This window comes from Lissotriton helveticus, chromosome 2_1, assembly GCF_964261635.1.
Source record: "Lissotriton helveticus chromosome 2_1, aLisHel1.1, whole genome shotgun sequence".
NCBI lineage: Eukaryota > Metazoa > Chordata > Amphibia > Caudata > Salamandridae > Lissotriton > Lissotriton helveticus.
In genome coordinates, this window is record NC_136059.1 from 555,197,498 (window position 1) to 555,218,362 (window position 20,865).

The following is a 20,865-nucleotide window of genomic DNA, read 5'->3' on the forward strand; positions in this document are numbered from 1 at the left end:
TAGCTTTGTCTGGGCTGCTTTTAAAATGATGGGAGAAGTATTTCAAATTATAGAATAAAAGTGGAAAAGGGTAAACAAGTCATTGTTGTATGGCTCTGGTTAGGTCTTTCAAAGCCCATACATAACTTGTACATAAATATATATTCCTGATTAAGCTCAAAAAGAATTATACAAACTGAGCAGTCTCTTAATCCTCACTAGGCACCTGGGTTGTACAGTCCTCAAGCATACTCAGTGTTTGTATTAAAGCAGTGACCTGAAATCACTAGCTCCCGACATCTTACAAGAGGGCTCTGCCTTGCTGCCCAATTGTCTCTGACATGCTGGAGCTCTGTTTTTGAACACAGTGCACACCACATGCTACATGTTATTATACAAAGTTCCGGGGGAGGAGGGGGGGGCAGTGGGTGTATGAATACATAATGCGGACACTGGTTGCTGAAAATGATTGGATGCAATAATGTTATCTTACTCATTCCAGACCAATTTTTTAAAATGTTGTTCAGATGTGTTTATATATTGTCCAACAAAATTTCTGATTTTGTGTGTTTACTGTTTGCACCACATTCACCCACTACTTACCTGCAGACAGCTTCTGCATCAAAGTATCTGGAATTTCTATGATCCAACACAATGATTTCATGATGCTTGTCTAGGAAACATTCAACAGCTGATTCTGGGGTTCGGGCAATATTGCATCTATATCCAGCTCTGTCGCAGGCCCACCAAAACCCATCACTTTGACTATCTTCTTTGGCAAAGACCAGCAAAACCTGCAAAAAATGCAAAAGCATCTGTGTCATAATTTTATGCATTCGACTAAGACAGCAGATATATAACTGTGATTTAAGGAACATATGCAAACATTGATTAATACAGAGTTCCCAGAAGCAGGACAATACTTACCTTCTCTCAACCTACAGTCCAATTGTAACTTGCTTTTAACTACCAATGGATACCCACCATCACTAATCACTTTATTACCAGTTTGGTGGTCTCGTGGACCGCCGTACCAGCGGTGGTGGTACAAGCAAAGAGAGCTCGGAGGTCTGACCACTGTATTACGAGTTGGGCCGATCACCTTTGCGAAGGCTGTGGTTGAACCGTTACGACCGCCATGCATACCACTTACCGTCGGATTCACATCGGGGAAAGGCAGCCACCATATGGTGATACAGGGGAGCAGCACCGCCAAATGTAATATGAGTTGCCTTTTCCACAAGCTGACGTGGCGGTCTGACTGCCTGCTTCAAAGTGGCGGTCAGATCCCTTTCCTCAGATCCCCACTTCACTGCAGGATGTTTACCCCCAGTAATATGACCCTGTTTGCAGCTATCTATAGGTAAGTCCTTTTCATACCATATATCCACTGCAAGGACTGCCCACATATGGGCAGAACCCCGGCAATGGGTAGATGGTATTTTTCCACATGTATCATGCATATGTGTACATCTTACAAATATGCTGTTGAAATGCGCACACAGGCATCGATATATTTTAAAAAAGTACTCTCCACCGCCGCAAGATCTCCGCAGCCACACCACCGGTACCATGGTCAACTCGTAATACGGTGGTCTTTGGACCACCAGCCCTATGGGCTACTGGCGGGGATGAACACAGTTCTCCAGCGGTCAGATGCCAAACCTGTAATAAGGTCCTAAATCAATAACTCACATCTTGGGCCCTACAGTGGGTTAGGAATATGGAAAGTCAGACTGTTGTTCTCAGGATCAACCATTTCACACAATCAAACTATTATTTCACTCTAGGACCAAATGCGTTTTAAACCGTAGGATGATTGTAGTTGTTTCTCAAACTGATTCATCTATTGTTTGATGTTGTCACCTTTTGATTGCAAAGTCTTATCCTCTCATCTGTTCAACCATACCAACTGGTGGGTTTGTATACAACACAGGCGAATAGGTTTCTATTATGCTGTGGTGGTTTCGGCTAGTCATCTGAACCTACTGGCAAGGGTCTGAGTGAATGGAGAACTATTGGAGAGGCTGGACATTCATAGACGTAGGAGGCAGGGATTGCCCTATTTACCACCTTTTTGTATTGTCACGTCAACAGATCCATGACAATCCATACATCCAGGGTATTAAATCACATAGAGATACTTTCAAGCTCACTGTTTTTCTGATGAAATGCGGGTGACAGTATTCTACCTTATTTTATTTTGAATGTTTTATATAGCACGAACATGACCACCGAGGGTATCAGAGCGCTTTACAGATTATGAATCACAAAGGTTATAAGCAAACAAAACAGAATAAACAAGGCAAAAAAAATCAAAGTCAAATTGACAGACATTATCCTGAGGGAAAAACAGACACAACAGAATCGGCAGTGCAACAAGGTCACAATCTAGAATTGTCCAAGAAACTCGTGAACCAGGTTGCTGGGTCAGAGTCAACGGGTATGGACCAAGAACCAAATGAAGGAGCCAGGTTAAGGAAGAAATGTCTTCATCTAGAGTCCTTTGACTTCTTTTTTGAAGAAGACAGTGGAGGGGTTCACCCTGACTTCAGGAGGAAGGGAGTTCCAGATCCTCAGAGCCATCCCTGAGAAGGTTCGGTTATAGGTCTTTTTTACCATGAATTTGTGTGGTTTTAGCAAAAGGGTGCTGGCACTTCTGGAGGCTTTAGAACTGCAGGAGAGCTCCAGTTTCCGAACAAGGTACAGTGGTGTCTTGAAGTGGATGGCCTTGTGAGCCGTACATACAATTTTTAACTGTATCCAACCTTCATCCTTCATATGGAAGCCAATTCAGGTCCCGCAAGTCCGGAGAGATGTGGTGGAATTTCTTTGTGCCAGTTAAGAGCCTAGCAGCGGAATTTAGGGAGGCCCTAAGAGGAGCCTGCTGAAAGTAGAGCTTTTGATTTTAATCCACCTCTGGATTCTAAATCAAAGTGGCAAAATCGAGAGTTTTAATCTGAATCACCAGAAGCGACAAGATCTCACAGTGTCTGCTTCATTTAAATGGACCAGGGAAGCAATCAAGCATCTACATATTTCTCTTTTGTCAACCATTCAGCACACTCTGTAGAGGAATATAAAGAACCTCAGCAGAACAATCTGAACAAACCTGTTTAGATGGCAATATCAAATGAATTGAGAGAGTAGTGATCATCAAGATTGCAGCTCTCTTGCTGCGGTGCAGCGGGCAGAGCAGCCAACTCAGGAACTGGGGATCCAGGTTCGCATCTCAGAATTGGCTCGACCTCATGCGATTCTGGGAAAATCACTTAAACTTCCCATGCCCATGGACTGTGCCTGGATACCCTCCTGGGTGATAAGCTGCACTATATAGATCCACAAATATATAATGTAAATAATATAGTTTATAACTTTCATCAGCTTCAGTCTTAGCAAGAATCTCCTCTTCAAAAATTCATGGAGATATGCTTTGGGCAGCATCCTTCAAATATTTGGATCTTTGGACCAGCTACTTTTAGCCATTGTTTCAAGAAAGCATCATTGACATTTTGGATCAGCCCATAGGAGTATTTCTTCTTCACCAGGCAGCCCTGCTATTGTGCTAGTGCATTAGGTGTAGCAGGTCCCCCATGTGGTAGCTTAGCTGGAAATGGACTCTGAATAGGCTTGCAAGCAATGGAGACTCATTGTGTCTGTCAAACGAGAAAAGTCTTGGGCTAAGCTGCCTCTCGCCTCCATCTAGTAACAAAGCTGCTCTCTGGGAATCGTCACCTGGTGACTACGGCTTTCACTCAGGCTGCTCCGTGTTTTACCAGCTCCACTGCTGCTGGCCCACCCAGTAGGACAATCTAACATTTCATATGCACAAGTATGTATCGGTTATAATGCAGGACGAGATGCATTTTTTCTTACAATGAAGCAGTACATGTCATTCTGACGGTGCAATAGGTCTTGTTTATATGTCAAAAGGCTGCATCCGAACAAAGAAGTTCAGCCTCTGATTGAATTGGCTTCACATCATTAAAAGTGAGGCAAACACGGACAACAATTTTACGAAATATATCACGGATATTGAAATATACAGACCCAGCACTGTGACTCCCGCTCTCTGTTTTTCTGTTTTAATTTGAATGCCTTTCGGGCCCTCGTAAAGATATATGGTGTTAGTAACTGCTTTTATTTTAAGCTAACTGTGTAACTGGATGCTTTGACACTTGGTATTTTTGGTACATTGTGTTGACATGGAAATAGACATCACAGGAACGTACTGTTGACTGAGGAGGTGTCTGTCACCAGACCACGCGCAGCAGACGCCATGTTGCTCTGGGCACAGCTCTCCATGACTGGGATGATGCTTCTGACGTACTACAGCAATCAACTGCTCCTACCAGCAAGGCTCTACTTGTAAATACTTAATCAATTGCTATAATGTGTATTAATCCACTGTTATGTCTGGCTAAAGAGCTGTTGTCATGAACAAAAAGTGTCACACTGCAAACAGGCCTGACTCTAACGTGCTAATGCACAGTCTACCGAGATGGTTTGTACTTTCTTCGTTTCTGTGCCACCTGCATCTGTCTATGTCTTTCTATGCATGTGCTATGGTTATTTATACCCCAAGAGTCACAGCATGGAGAATCAGTAATTAAGACACCAAATCAAATTCTGCATGTTTTGCTTTTTTCCGAGTCTTCCCTCCCATCCATGATTAATGACATCAGACTTGACTCGCTGAAATGGGAAAACAGAGGAGTAATTAATGCAAAACTAGGAAATCTGATTACCTGAGTAAACCCCTTGCTGCATCTGAATAATCTTCAACTTGTAACCAGGTCCCTAATATCATGTTATTTGTGCACTAACAATTTATACCACAACCTAAATGACCCCATTATGTGACCCTCGTTATTTACCCAAATGAGGGCAAGGTGTCCTGAAGCACACAGAATTCTCTCTTTCAAAGTTCTGTCACAGCTCACTGAAGATAAACTGAGATAATAGACGTAGGCCCTTATTACAAGTCATATGGAACAAAATGACTGCATGGTTCTATGTATTAGTTTCCCTCAGTCTGTCCTCATGCAGATAAAATGCATGCATACATCCTTGTCGGGGAAAATTACAGGTCGGAAAAGTCCCATAAAAACTTGTGCATGCAGGAACACACCCATAATTTTCGAGCAGTAAATTTGAATGGAGCAAATGGAAAGCTACTCTAACAAGATCAGTGGCAAGCATTTCCATATGAGGAATTAAGACCAAAGTACTTCCCCTAAATCATAGCTGAGTTATTCATCAATGCGATAAAGAATTATGCATCACCAGCACCACTACTGGGAATGCACAACCAGATATTTCAAAAGGGAAGTATAACAATTAGGCAAAGTACATTAGCTTTTGGTGAGAAATACATACTTTGACACAAAAAACATACACTAATATACTTTTGCGAAAAACAACAATGGCCATCCTATCAACCAGTGGCGGCTCACATGGAAGGAAGTTAGTGGGGTGAGAGGGAAAAAATTAAAAGTTAATATTAAATTAATACAGTTACCTTAAATCCTGGTGCGACGGATTCATTACTCGTGTCCAGGCAGGCAGGCTCTAACACAGGACCAGGAAACTGCAGTAACCAATCCTGCCGCTGCTTTCATGCAGCAACAAAGCAGTACCAGGATTGGAGAGAGCACCCTCTCTTGCTGCTCCCAAGTGCACAGGAGCACTATGCTGTCTCTAACCCAGTAGCCTTGGACAGTTGGATTAGAGAGGTTTAAACTGCGCATGCCTGGACTGCTGTTGCAAGACGACCGGCCAAAAAGACATTCGCACTTTAAACTTAAAGTGCCCTGTCTATCACTGTTTTCTGCTGCTGCCTGCCTGTCAGCAGCAGAAAGCCTCGCCCCCACCCCAGACCTAATGCTATGCTTAGGCTGGGGTTTTGAAAAATAAAATGGTAATAAATGAACTTTATTACCATTTTATTTTTCTATATCTGGGGGCAATTTGGTTAGTGGGGCGATGCTCCTCCACCTTAATGGAGGAGTGGCCCCTGCTATCAACTTCCCTAAAATTGATCATTGTGAGGAAAACGGTTTATTATATGGTGTGGTTGTGCCTAAAATCACAAACACATCTTGGGTCCAGTCTGGGTTTGATTGCAAGATCTTATCTCAGCTCACGGTAGATGTGAATTTGAGCAGTCATATTTTGTCAAAGGAACAAGTGTAGAGCATTTAGAAGTACCAAAACAGCTGAACAAGAAAAAAACACAACACAAAGGAAAATCCAACACCAATTTATAAAAATCGTTCTTGTTTTTGTGACTTTTCAGACACCAAAACAAATGAAACCCACAAGAGGGTTTCAGAGACATAAATTATTAAGCATATAGTAAATCACTGCTTTTCATCCAAATTGCAAACAAGCAATGGTAACTACTGTGGTTCTGGGTGACTTGGAAACATTTTGTAAAGTTGTGCTCAATTACACCAGCCTGCTTTTTTTGCGACCAACTCCAGCAATGAGCAAGTCACAGGAGCGAATGAGCTTGGTAGGACACTTAACTAGCAGTCAAAGCAGTCTCCAGTCCAGTTCCAGGCTCTATTAGTAAACCCTCATAGACTGATGGAGTGATCCAAATCCAAGGGATAGAGGTTGCTGGTGGATGCTGATCTGGGTCTTCCTAGGTCACTCCTCGGTCCATGAACACGGTCCGGTTGACTATGGCAATAGAGGTCGATGTCCCTCGAAGTCCGGTTGTAATCTATCCAGAAAGCAGTTGTAATTGGTCTACTGGTCTCCAGCTACAGTGAAACCAGCGGTTTCCTTTAACTGAGGCTAATTTCCATCTTGGACAACCAAACTGCCCTCTGATGACTCTCCCAGGTCTTTCAGACTTGGGTGCAACTTTTGAGCACCAAGACTTAGTCTCATGGGTTGCACTTTGACGATCATTTGTAGTCCAGCAAACTCACCAGGGCAGGATTCTTCAGCTATTGTGACCCTGTAGCTGTAACAAGAAGTCCAACAACTGCCTCTTTGGAATGACTCCTTCTCTTTGGGGTTCAGGGATTACATCTCTTCGAGCATGGCACCACACCTCTCTTTGCTAGGCCATGAGAACCAGTGCAGTCCAGTCTTTGGAGTAACCTGACTTTGATAGGTCCAAGGTAGTCCTTTTCTTGTTCTCTGTCCAGTGCAGATGTGATCTGAGCTCTGAGTGCCATGGGTGCCACTTTTATGCCCACAACGTGCCCTCTGGGATGCACTGACTACTGGCCATGTGCTACCAGGACCCCTCCTGTCTGATGATGACTTTCTGCAAAGTGTGGCATCGAGCCATTCCAGGGTGCAATATTCTGCCCACACCCAAAATGGCAGAACCCCTCTCTCACTGTGTGCAGCTTGGTAGCCCACCCTAGAGGTGTTGCTGCCCAAGGCCTACACACCCATGAGAAAAATAGTCCCCCCACACTGTCCCCGATGCCAAACTGTCTTCCAGAAGAAAAGGGCTGCCCTTCTTTTGTGTGCCCACCATTTTGCCTTCAAAGATTGCTTCCCAAAGTGTTCTTGGAATATATGCAGAGTTGCTGAGACTCCTACATATGCTCTGCCAACTTCTTTGGGCACTGCTTACATTAGAGCAGACCTAGCTAACTTATAGGTACATCCTGAGAGCCCATTGTCAGTATTGTGATTTTAGGGAGCCCCTTTTGTCCCAAAAAGTAACTGTTCTTCTCTGGGAAGCCTGGATACAGGACTATCATTTGTGTGATGGTTATATTGCTGAGTGTATTTCTAGATAGGCTTTCATTTTTGTATGGCTCACAGCAGTTACTTTTCACACCTATTCTCCACATTTTGCAGCTTGAACAGTAATAGAATTGCTGTTGAAATAGATTCCTTTAAACTCAATGGCCAATGTGTCTGGGGGGAGCTCGGCTCCATAGCAGTATCCTCAGCCTCGTCGGGCGGGGAACGTCCACGCCATTTGCGGCCTCATCGTACTTAGCTCATCTTACCAGCCGCGGACAGGATCAGGCCCCCGCACAGCCACCGTGGTCGTCAGTGGCCAGCAAGAGGGTCGCCTTGCCCTCCAGCCAGTTATAGTCTCAGATGGTGAGGATTGACACTGGATTCAGGATACTTCCGGGGCTGACAGAGCCTCGCTAATGTGCGTCCATCTTGTCAGCCCGCCCCCTAGCATCTCTCTGATCGACTGGTCTTTAAGTGGAGGGGTAAGGCATTCAACCATTTCGTTATACCATACACAATGCTTCTACCCCTCCAACACTTTCTCCTAAACTTGGGTACTTTAAGGTTGGCTGCTGAGGAGCAAAAACACAATCTCCAGCACACGCAAAATTTCAATTCACATATAATAAAACGTCTGTGTCAACACTCAATAAACTTCTTGTATTGTTTTCTCTTTTTCTTTTTATTCTTTTTCTTTCTTTTTGTTGTACTGATTCCTTAGCCAACACGAGTTTTGTCGCTTGTTGGGCACACAGTCCAGTGACTTCTTCAAGGCTATGTAAAAAATATGAGAAAGTATAAACCAATGTGGCAACCACTTGGAATTATGTTGCATATTCAAATTATCTCACAGTGACTTCAAAAGTCCAATCGAAGATTGATAATTTCTTTCTATTGGAGCACATAGTGGAAACCTATGTATTCCCAAAAGTATAACACTATTTTATCACTCGGTGATTTAACCAATTGTAAATATATCATAGATTATACAGTGAGAAAGTAAAGACTGGTTTCTCAGTATAGTGGTTCATTACCAAGTCTGCATGTTATATTTTATGCCCAATGTCTACATAGAGAGAACAGTACACACCAAGTCTGTCACCGATGGGCACTCTTAAAAGTTATACTCAAAACATTACCTCAATCTTCTGTTAATGGCACCTAACAGTACATAAGGGAGAATAAGTAAAAATCAAACAGATCCAATCGTTGTCATAATTTTTTGAGTTTCGAGTATCAACATTAGGCATAGAGCATACCAACTTGTGAAGTTTCCCTAGAGGCGCCACTACCCAATATAAGTACCACATGCCCATTACTAAACAGATTGGCTGCTGAACAGGATATAAATGGCCTAGCAGTAATGTATCTGATCAATTTATTTTTAAATTAGTCTGGGCCTTTGCCATGTAAGGCCTTAAAGGCGATGCAAAGGGCTGTGAAGTCTATCCTCTTCTCAACTGGCAGTCAGTGAAGCTCCACTAAAGCCTTAGCCACTGAGCTTTGTCTAGGGATTCCCAACAGTAGGCAAACTGCAAGATTTGTAATTTGTTAAGGAGCCGTTTCTGTAGGTTGATATTATAGACCATTACAATAGTCTATTTTGGACAGGGTCAGGGCAGTTACTACTAGTTTCTTCAGCTCAAAAGGAATACAAGGTAAAAAAAGTTTTCTCAGAATTTTCAACGTATAAAAGGTGCATGAGTTAATGGCATTCACCTGTTTATCAACAACAGATAGTTATTAATGGTCACCCCCAGATTTCTCATCTTAGTGACTGGGGCTGGAATGGAACCAAGCTACCAGGTTGAATTTGAAATATCGATTCAAAAAGGGGGGTGGTGATGGACAGAGTATGTAAATTAAGCAGAACACTCCTACCCAGTCAAAAGATCAGGGCTTGATCCATCACCGTTTTTTAGCTCACTGCACCATCCCAGTTCAGAACCTGGCTACATGCAAATTAGTCTGTCCCTGGCCCAGTGCATCATGGGAACAGGGCAGACCAAACTACAAAGCCAATTCTTTACTGGAAAGGAAACATGCTTCCGGGGACCGGTTTCTGGCATTACAGCCGTCTTCGGCCCGGCTTGCTTGAATCCTGATGGTGCAGTGAGCAAGGGACTCACATCTGAGCATACCCTTCCACGCTTGTGGTGGCCAAAACGATTCAAAAAGGGGGGTGGTGATGGACAGAGTATCTAAATTAAGCATAACACTCCTACCCAGTCAAAAGATCAGGGCTTGATCCATCACCGTTTTTTAGCTCACTGCACCATCCCAGTTCAGAACCTGGCTACATGCAAATTAGTCTGTCCCTGGCCCAGTGCATCATGGGAACAGGGCAGACCAAACTACAAAGCCAATTCTTTACTGGAAAGGAAACATGCTTCCGGGGACCGGTTTCTGGCATTACAGCCGTCTTCGGCCCGGCTTGCTTGAATCCTGATGGTGCAGTGAGCAAGGGACTCACATCTGAGCATACCCTTCCACGCTTGTGGTGGCCAAAACGATTCAAAAAGGGGGGTGGTGATGGACAGAGTATCTAAATTAAGCAGAACACTCCTACCCAGTCAAAAGATCAGGGCTTGATCCATCACCGTTTTTTAGCTCACTGCACCATCCCAGTTCAGAACCGGTAGCTTGTCTCCTTTCTGGTGAAGAATTGGCTTGGTAGTTTGGTCTGCCCTGTTCCCATGATGCACTGGGCCAGGGACAGACTAATTTGCATATAGCCAGGTTCTGAGCTGGGATGGGGCAGTGAGCTAAATAACGGTGATGGATCAAGCCCTGATCTTTGGACTGGGTAAGAGTGGTCTGCTTAATTCAGACACTCTGTTCATCACCACCCCCTTTTCTGAATCATTTTGTCCACCATAAGCGTGGAAGGGTATACTCAGACATGAGTCCCTTGCTCACTGCTCCATCAGGATTCAAGCAAGCCGGGCCGACGAGGCTGAAATGCCAGAAACCGGTCCCCGGTAGCTTGTCTCCTTTCTGGTGAAGAATTGGCTTGGTAGTTTGGTCTGCCCTGTTCCCATGATGCACTGGGCCAGGGACAGACTAATTTGCATATAGCCAGGTTCTGAGCTGGGATGGGGCAGTGAGCTAAATAACGGTGATGGATCAAGCCCTGATCTTTGGACTGGGTAAGAGTGGTCTGCTTAATTCAGACACTCTGTTCATCACCACCCCCTTTTCTGAATCATTTTGTCCACCATAAGCGTGGAAGGGTATACTCAGACATGAGTCCCTTGCTCACTGCTCCATCAGGATTCAAGCAAGCCGGGCCGACGAGGCTGAAATGCCAGAAACCGGTCCCCGGTAGCTTGTCTCCTTTCTGGTGAAGAATTGGCTTGGTAGTTTGGTCTGCCCTGTTCCCATGATGCACTGGGCCAGGGACAGACTAATTTGCATATAGCCAGGTTCTGAGCTGGGATGGGGCAGTGAGCTAAATAACGGTGATGGATCAAGCCCTGATCTTTGGACTGGGTAAGAGTGGTCTGCTTAATTCAGACACTCTGTTCATCACCACCCCCTTTTCTGAATCATTTTGTCCACCATAAGCGTGGAAGGGTATACTCAGACATGAGTCCCTTGCTCACTGCTCCATCAGGATTCAAGCAAGCCGGGCCGACGAGGCTGAAATGCCAGAAACCGGTCCCCGGTAGCTTGTCTCCTTTCTGGTGAAGAATTGGCTTGGTAGTTTGGTCTGCCCTGTTCCCATGATGCACTGGGCCAGGTACAGACTAATTTGCATATAGCCAGGTTCTGAGCTGGGATGGGGCAGTGAGCTAAATAACGGTGATGGATCAAGCCCTGATCTTTGGACTGGGTAAGAGTGGTCTGCTTAATTCAGACACTCTGTTCATCACCACCCCCTTTTCTGAATCATTTTGTCCACCATAAGCGTGGAAGGGTATACTCAGACATGAGTCCCTTGCTCACTGCTCCATCAGGATTCAAGCAAGCCGGGCCGACGAGGCTGAAATGCCAGAAACCGGTCCCCGGTAGCTTGTCTCCTTTCTGGTGAAGAATTGGCTTGGTAGTTTGGTCTGCCCTGTTCCCATGATGCACTGGGCCAGGGACAGACTAATTTGCATATAGCCAGGTTCTGAGCTGGGATGGGGCAGTGAGCTAAATAACGGTGATGGATCAAGCCCTGATCTTTGGACTGGGTAAGAGTGGTCTGCTTAATTCAGACACTCTGTTCATCACCACCCCCTTTTCTGAATCATTTTGTCCACCATAAGCGTGGAAGGGTATACTCAGACATGAGTCCCTTGCTCACTGCTCCATCAGGATTCAAGCAAGCCGGGCCGACGAGGCTGAAATGCCAGAAACCGGTCCCCGGTAGCTTGTCTCCTTTCTGGTGAAGAATTGGCTTGGTAGTTTGGTCTGCCCTGTTCCCATGATGCACTGGGCCAGGGACAGACTAATTTGCATATAGCCAGGTTCTGAGCTGGGATGGGGCAGTGAGCTAAATAACGGTGATGGATCAAGCCCTGATCTTTGGACTGGGTAAGAGTGGTCTGCTTAATTCAGACACTCTGTTCATCACCACCCCCTTTTCTGAATCATTTTGTCCACCATAAGCGTGGAAGGGTATACTCAGACATGAGTCCCTTGCTCACTGCTCCATCAGGATTCAAGCAAGCCGGGCCGACGAGGCTGAAATGCCAGAAACCGGTCCCCGGTAGCTTGTCTCCTTTCTGGTGAAGAATTGGCTTGGTAGTTTGGTCTGCCCTGTTCCCATGATGCACTGGGCCAGGGACAGACTAATTTGCATATAGCCAGGTTCTGAGCTGGGATGGGGCAGTGAGCTAAATAACGGTGATGGATCAAGCCCTGATCTTTGGACTGGGTAAGAGTGGTCTGCTTAATTCAGACACTCTGTTCATCACCACCCCCTTTTCTGAATCATTTTGTCCACCATAAGCGTGGAAGGGTATACTCAGACATGAGTCCCTTGCTCACTGCTCCATCAGGATTCAAGCAAGCCGGGCCGACGAGGCTGAAATGCCAGAAACCGGTCCCCGGTAGCTTGTCTCCTTTCTGGTGAAGAATTGGCTTGGTAGTTTGGTCTGCCCTGTTCTCATGATGCACTGGGCCAGGGACAGACTAATTTGCATATAGCCAGGTTCTGAGCTGGGATGGGGCAGTGAGCTAAATAACGGTGATGGATCAAGCCCTGATCTTTGGACTGGGTAAGAGTGGTCTGCTTAATTCAGACACTCTGTTCATCACCACCCCCTTTTCTGAATCATTTTGTCCACCATAAGCGTGGAAGGGTATACTCAGACATGAGTCCCTTGCTCACTGCTCCATCAGTATTCAAGCAAGCCGGGCCGACGAGGCTGAAATGCCAGAAACCGGTCCCCGGTAGCTTGTCTCCTTTCTGGTGAAGAATTGGCTTGGTAGTTTGGTCTGCCCTGTTCCCATGATGCACTGGGCCAGGGACAGACTAATTTGCATATAGCCAGGTTCTGAGCTGGGATGGGGCAGTGAGCTAAATAACGGTGATGGATCAAGCCCTGATCTTTGGACTGGGTAAGAGTGGTCTGCTTAATTCAGACACTCTGTTCATCACCACCCCCTTTTCTGAATCATTTTGTCCACCATAAGCGTGGAAGGGTATACTCAGACATGAGTCCCTTGCTCACTGCTCCATCAGGATTCAAGCAAGCCGGGCCGACGAGGCTGAAATGCCAGAAACCGGTCCCCGGTAGCTTGTCTCCTTTCTGGTGAAGAATTGGCTTGGTAGTTTGGTCTGCCCTGTTCCCATGATGCACTGGGCCAGGGACAGACTAATTTGCATATAGCCAGGTTCTGAGCTGGGATGGGGCAGTGAGCTAAATAACGGTGATGGATCAAGCCCTGATCTTTGGACTGGGTAAGAGTGGTCTGCTTAATTCAGACACTCTGTTCATCACCACCCCCTTTTCTGAATCATTTTGTCCACCATAAGCGTGGAAGGGTATACTCAGACATGAGTCCCTTGCTCACTGCTCCATCAGGATTCAAGCAAGCCGGGCCGACGAGGCTGAAATGCCAGAAACCGGTCCCCGGTAGCTTGTCTCCTTTCTGGTGAAGAATTGGCTTGGTAGTTTGGTCTGCCCTGTTCCCATGATGCACTGGGCCAGGACAGACTAATTTGCATATAGCCAGGTTCTGAGCTGGGATGGGGCAGTGAGCTAAATAACGGTGATGGATCAAGCCCTGATCTTTGGACTGGGTAAGAGTGGTCTGCTTAATTCAGACACTCTGTTCATCACCACCCCCTTTTCTGAATCATTTTGTCCACCATAAGCGTGGAAGGGTATACTCAGACATGAGTCCCTTGCTCACTGCTCCATCAGGATTCAAGCAAGCCGGGCCGACGAGGCTGAAATGCCAGAAACCGGTCCCCGGTAGCTTGTCTCCTTTCTGGTGAAGAATTGGCTTGGTAGTTTGGTCTGCCCTGTTCCCATGATGCACTGGGCCAGGGACAGACTAATTTGCATATAGCCAGGTTCTGAGCTGGGATGGGGCAGTGAGCTAAATAACGGTGATGGATCAAGCCCTGATCTTTGGACTGGGTAAGAGTGGTCTGCTTAATTCAGACACTCTGTTCATCACCACCCCCTTTTCTGAATCATTTTGTCCACCATAAGCGTGGAAGGGTATACTCAGACATGAGTCCCTTGCTCACTGCTCCATCAGGATTCAAGCAAGCCGGGCCGACGAGGCTGAAATGCCAGAAACCGGTCCCCGGTAGCTTGTCTCCTTTCTGGTGAAGAATTGGCTTGGTAGTTTGGTCTGCCCTGTTCCCATGATGCACTGGGCCAGGGACAGACTAATTTGCATATAGCCAGGTTCTGAGCTGGGATGGGGCAGTGAGCTAAATAACGGTGATGGATCAAGCCCTGATCTTTGGACTGGGTAAGAGTGGTCTGCTTAATTCAGACACTCTGTTCATCACCACCCCCTTTTCTGAATCATTTTGTCCACCATAAGCGTGGAAGGGTATACTCAGACATGAGTCCCTTGCTCACTGCTCCATCAGGATTCAAGCAAGCCGGGCCGACGATGCTGAAATGCCAGAAACCGGTCCCCGGTAGCTTGTCTCCTTTCTGGTGAAGAATTGGCTTGGTAGTTTGGTCTGCCCTGTTCCCATGATGCACTGGGCCAGGGACAGACTAATTTGCATATAGCCAGGTTCTGAGCTGGGATGGGGCAGTGAGCTAAATAACGGTGATGGATCAAGCCCTGATCTTTGGACTGGGTAAGAGTGGTCTGCTTAATTCAGACACTCTGTTCATCACCACCCCCTTTTCTGAATCATTTTGTCCACCATAAGCGTGGAAGGGTATACTCAGACATGAGTCCCTTGCTCACTGCTCCATCAGGATTCAAGCAAGCCGGGCCGACGAGGCTGAAATGCCAGAAACCGGTCCCCGGTAGCTTGTCTCCTTTCTGGTGAAGAATTGGCTTGGTAGTTTGGTCTGCCCTGTTCCCATGATGAACTGGGCCAGGGACAGACTAATTTGCATATAGCCAGGTTCTGAGCTGGGATGGGGCAGTGAGCTAAATAACGGTGATGGATCAAGCCATGATCTTTGGACTGGGTAAGAGTGGTCTGCTTAATTCAGACACTCTGTTCATCACCACCCCCTTTTCTGAATCATTTTGTCCACCATAAGCGTGGAAGGGTATACTCAGACATGAGTCCCTTGCTCACTGCTCCATCAGGATTCAAGCAAGCCGGGCCGACGAGGCTGAAATGCCAGAAACCGGTCCCCGGTAGCTTGTCTCCTTTCTGGTGAAGAATTGGCTTGGTAGTTTGGTCTGCCCTGTTCCCATGATGCACTGGGCCAGGGACAGACTAATTTGCATATAGCCAGGTTCTGAGCTGGGATGGGGCAGTGAGCTAAATAACGGTGATGGATCAAGCCCTGATCTTTGGACTGGGTAAGAGTGGTCTGCTTAATTCAGACACTCTGTTCATCACCACCCCCTTTTCTGAATCATTTTGTCCACCATAAGTGTGGAAGGGTATACTCAGACATGAGTCCCTTGCTCACTGCTCCATCAGGATTCAAGCAAGCTGGGCCGACGAGGCTGAAATGCCAGAAACCGGTCCCCGGTAGCTTGTCTCCTTTCTGGTGAAGAATTGGCTTGGTAGTTTGGTCTGCCCTGTTCCCATGATGCACTGGGCCAGGGACAGACTAATTTGCATATAGCCAGGTTCTGAGCTGGGATGGGGCAGTGAGCTAAATAACGGTGATGGATCAAGCCCTGATCTTTGGACTGGGTAAGAGTGGTCTGCTTAATTCAGACACTCTGTTCATCACCACCCCCTTTTCTGAATCATTTTGTCCACCATAAGCGTGGAAGGGTATACTCAGACATGAGTCCCTTGCTCACTGCTCCATCAGGATTCAAGCAAGCCGGGCCGACGAGGCTGAAATGCCAGAAACCGGTCCCCGGTAGCTTGTCTCCTTTCTGGTGAAGAATTGGCTTGGTAGTTTGGTCTGCCCTGTTCCCATGATGCACTGGGCCAGGGACAGACTAATTTGCATATAGCCAGGTTTTGAGCTGGGATGGGGCAGTGAGCTAAATAACGGTGATGGATCAAGCCCTGATCTTTGGACTGGGTAAGAGTGGTCTGCTTAATTCAGACACTCTGTTCATCACCACCCCCTTTTCTGAATGATTTTGTCCACCATAAGCGTGGAAGGGTATACTCAGACATGAGTCCCTTGCTCACTGCTCCATCAGGATTCAAGCAAGCCGGGCCGACGAGGCTGAAATGCCAGAAACCGGTCCCCGGTAGCTTGTCTCCTTTCTGGTGAAGAATTGGCTTGGTAGTTTGGTCTGCCCTGTTCCCATGATGCACTGGGCCAGGGACAGACTAATTTGCATATAGCCAGGTTCTGAGCTGGGATGGGGCAGTGAGCTAAATAACGGTGATGGATCAAGCCCTGATCTTTGGACTGGGTGTGAGTGGTCTGCTTAATTCAGACACTCTGTTCATCACCACCCCCTTTTCTGAATCATTTTGTCCACCATAAGCGTGGAAGGGTATACTCAGACATGAGTCCCTTGCTCACTGCTCCATCAGGATTCAAGCAAGCCGGGCCGACGAGGCTGAAATGCCAGAAACCGGTCCCCGGTAGCTTGTCTCCTTTCTGGTGAAGAATTGGCTTGGTAGTTTGGTCTGCCCTGTTCCCATGATGCACTGGGCCAGGGACAGACTAATTTGCATATAGCCAGGTTCTGAGCTGGGATGGGGCAGTGAGCTAAATAACGGTGATGGATCAAGCCCTGATCTTTGGACTGGGTAAGAGTGGTCTGCTTAATTCAGACACTCTGTTCATCACCACCCCCTTTTCTGAATCATTTTGTCCACCATAAGCGTGGAAGGGTATACTCAGACATGAGTCCCTTGCTCACTGCTCCATCAGGATTCAAGCAAGCCGGGCCGACGAGGCTGAAATGCCAGAAACCGGTCCCCGGTAGCTTGTCTCCTTTCTGGTGAAGAATTGGCTTGGTAGTTTGGTCTGCCCTGTTCCCATGATGCACTGGGCCAGGGACAGACTAATTTGCATATAGCCAGGTTCTGAGCTGGGATGGGGCAGTGAGCTAAATAACGGTGATGGATCAAGCCCTGATCTTTGGACTGGGTAAGAGTGGTCTGCTTAATTCAGACACTCTGTTCATCACCACCCCCTTTTCTGAATCATTTTGTCCACCATAAGCGTGGAAGGGTATACTCAGACATGAGTCCCTTGCTCACTGCTCCATCAGGATTCAAGCAAGCCGGGCCGACGAGGCTGAAATGCCAGAAACCGGTCCCCGGTAGCTTGTCTCCTTTCTGGTGAAGAATTGGCTTGGTAGTTTGGTCTGCCCTGTTCCCATGATGCACTGGGCCAGGTACAGACTAATTTGCATATAGCCAGGTTCTGAGCTGGGATGGGGCAGTGAGCTAAATAACGGTGATGGATCAAGCCCTGATCTTTGGACTGGGTAAGAGTGGTCTGCTTAATTCAGACACTCTGTTCATCACCACCCCCTTTTCTGAATCATTTTGTCCACCATAAGCGTGGAAGGGTATACTCAGACATGAGTCCCTTGCTCACTGCTCCATCAGGATTCAAGCAAGCCGGGCCGACGAGGCTGAAATGCCAGAAACCGGTCCCCGGTAGCTTGTCTCCTTTCTGGTGAAGAATTGGCTTGGTAGTTTGGTCTGCCCTGTTCCCATGATGCACTGGGCCAGGGACAGACTAATTTGCATATAGCCAGGTTCTGAGCTGGGATGGGGCAGTGAGCTAAATAACGGTGATGGATCAAGCCCTGATCTTTGGACTGGGTAAGAGTGGTCTGCTTAATTCAGACACTCTGTTCATCACCACCCCCTTTTCTGAATCATTTTGTCCACCATAAGCGTGGAAGGGTATACTCAGACATGAGTCCCTTGCTCACTGCTCCATCAGGATTCAAGCAAGCCGGGCCGACGAGGCTGAAATGCCAGAAACCGGTCCCCGGTAGCTTGTCTCCTTTCTGGTGAAGAATTGGCTTGGTAGTTTGGTCTGCCCTGTTCCCATGATGCACTGGGCCAGGGACAGACTAATTTGCATATAGCCAGGTTCTGAGCTGGGATGGGGCAGTGAGCTAAATAACGGTGATGGATCAAGCCCTGATCTTTGGACTGGGTAAGAGTGGTCTGCTTAATTCAGACACTCTGTTCATCACCACCCCCTTTTCTGAATCATTTTGTCCACCATAAGCGTGGAAGGGTATACTCAGACATGAGTCCCTTGCTCACTGCTCCATCAGGATTCAAGCAAGCCGGGCCGACGAGGCTGAAATGCCAGAAACCGGTCCCCGGTAGCTTGTCTCCTTTCTGGTGAAGAATTGGCTTGGTAGTTTGGTCTGCCCTGTTCCCATGATGCACTGGGCCAGGGACAGACTAATTTGCATATAGCCAGGTTCTGAGCTGGGATGGGGCAGTGAGCTAAATAACGGTGATGGATCAAGCCCTGATCTTTGGACTGGGTAAGAGTGGTCTGCTTAATTCAGACACTCTGTTCATCACCACCCCCTTTTCTGAATCATTTTGTCCACCATAAGCGTGGAAGGGTATACTCAGACATGAGTCCCTTGCTCACTGCTCCATCAGGATTCAAGCAAGCCGGGCCGACGAGGCTGAAATGCCAGAAACCGGTCCCCGGTAGCTTGTCTCCTTTCTGGTGAAGAATTGGCTTGGTAGTTTGGTCTGCCCTGTTCTCATGATGCACTGGGCCAGGGACAGACTAATTTGCATATAGCCAGGTTCTGAGCTGGGATGGGGCAGTGAGCTAAATAACGGTGATGGATCAAGCCCTGATCTTTGGACTGGGTAAGAGTGGTCTGCTTAATTCAGACACTCTGTTCATCACCACCCCCTTTTCTGAATCATTTTGTCCACCATAAGCGTGGAAGGGTATACTCAGACATGAGTCCCTTGCTCACTGCTCCATCAGTATTCAAGCAAGCCGGGCCGACGAGGCTGAAATGCCAGAAACCGGTCCCCGGTAGCTTGTCTCCTTTCTGGTGAAGAATTGGCTTGGTAGTTTGGTCTGCCCTGTTCCCATGATGCACTGGGCCAGGGACAGACTAATTTGCATATAGCCAGGTTCTGAGCTGGGATGGGGCAGTGAGCTAAATAACGGTGATGGATCAAGCCCTGATCTTTGGACTGGGTAAGAGTGGTCTGCTTAATTCAGACACTCTGTTCATCACCACCCCCTTTTCTGAATCATTTTGTCCCCATAAGCGTGGAAGGGTATACTCAGACATGAGTCCCTTGCTCACTGCTCCATCAGGATTCAAGCAAGCCGGGCCGATGAGGCTGAAATGCCAGAAACCGGTCCCCGGTAGCTTGTCTCCTTTCTGGTGAAGAATTGGCTTGGTAGTTTGGTCTGCCCTGTTCCCATGATGCACTGGGCCAGGGACAGACTAATTTGCATATAGCCAGGTTCTGAGCTGGGATGGGGCAGTGAGCTAAATAACGGTGATGGATCAAGCCCTGATCTTTGGACTGGGTAAGAGTGGTCTGCTTAATTCAGACACTCTGTTCATCACCACCCCCTTTTCTGAATCATTTTGTCCACCATAAGCGTGGAAGGGTATACTCAGACATGAGTCCCTTGCTCACTGCTCCATCAGGATTCAAGCAAGCCGGGCCGACGAGGCTGAAATGCCAGAAACCGGTCCCCGGTAGCTTGTCTCCTTTCTGGTGAAGAATTGGCTTGGTAGTTTGGTCTGCCCTGTTCCCATGATGCACTGGGCCAGGACAGACTAATTTGCATATAGCCAGGTTCTGAGCTGGGATGGGGCAGTGAGCTAAATAACGGTGATGGATCAAGCCCTGATCTTTGGACTGGGTAAGAGTGGTCTGCTTAATTCAGACACTCTGTTCATCACCACCCCCTTTTCTGAATCATTTTGTCCACCATAAGCGTGGAAGGGTATACTCAGACATGAGTCCCTTGCTCACTGCTCCATCAGGATTCAAGCAAGCCGGGCCGACGAGGCTAAAATGCCAGAAACCGGTCCCCGGTAGCTTGTCTCCTTTCTGGTGAAGAATTGGCTTGGTAGTTTGGTCTGCCCTGTTCCCATGATGCACTGGGCCAGGGACAGACTAATTTGCATATAGCCAGGTTCTGAGCTGGGATGGGGCAGTGAGCTAAATAACGGTGATGGATCAAGCCCTGATCTTTGGACTGGGTAAGAGTGGTCTGCTTAATTCAGACACTCTGTTCATCACCACCCCCTTTTCTGAATCATTTTGTCCACCATAAGCGTGGAAGGGTATACTCAGACATGAGTCCCTTGCTCACTGCTCCATCAGGATTCAAGCAAGCCGGGCCGACGAGGCTGAAATGCCAGAAACCGGTCCCCGGTAGCTTGTCTCCTTTCTGGTGAAGAATTGGCTTGGTAGTTTGGTCTGCCCTGTTCCCATGATGCACTGGGCCAGGGACAGACTAATTTGCATATAGCCAGGTTCTGAGCTGGGATGGGGCAGTGAGCTAAATAACGGTGATGGATCAAGCCCTGATCTTTGGACTGGGTAAGAGTGGTCTGCTTAATTCAGACACTCTGTTCATCACCACCCCCTTTTCTGAATCATTTTGTCCACCA

At 47.2% G+C, this 20,865-nt stretch overlaps 1 protein-coding gene across 2 annotated transcripts in view; it reads right to left on the bottom strand.

The window, feature by feature from the left end:
- PDE8B (phosphodiesterase 8B) overlaps positions 1 to 20,865 on the bottom strand; it is a 1,092,370-nt gene that overhangs the window by 544,765 nt on the left and 526,740 nt on the right. For both annotated transcript variants that reach the window (XM_078677318.1, XM_078677317.1), the window contains one exon: positions 583 to 773. In XM_078677318.1, coding sequence (XP_078533444.1) covers positions 583 to 773 — 191 coding nt within the window. The remainder of the gene's footprint in view (positions 1 to 582; positions 774 to 20,865) is intronic.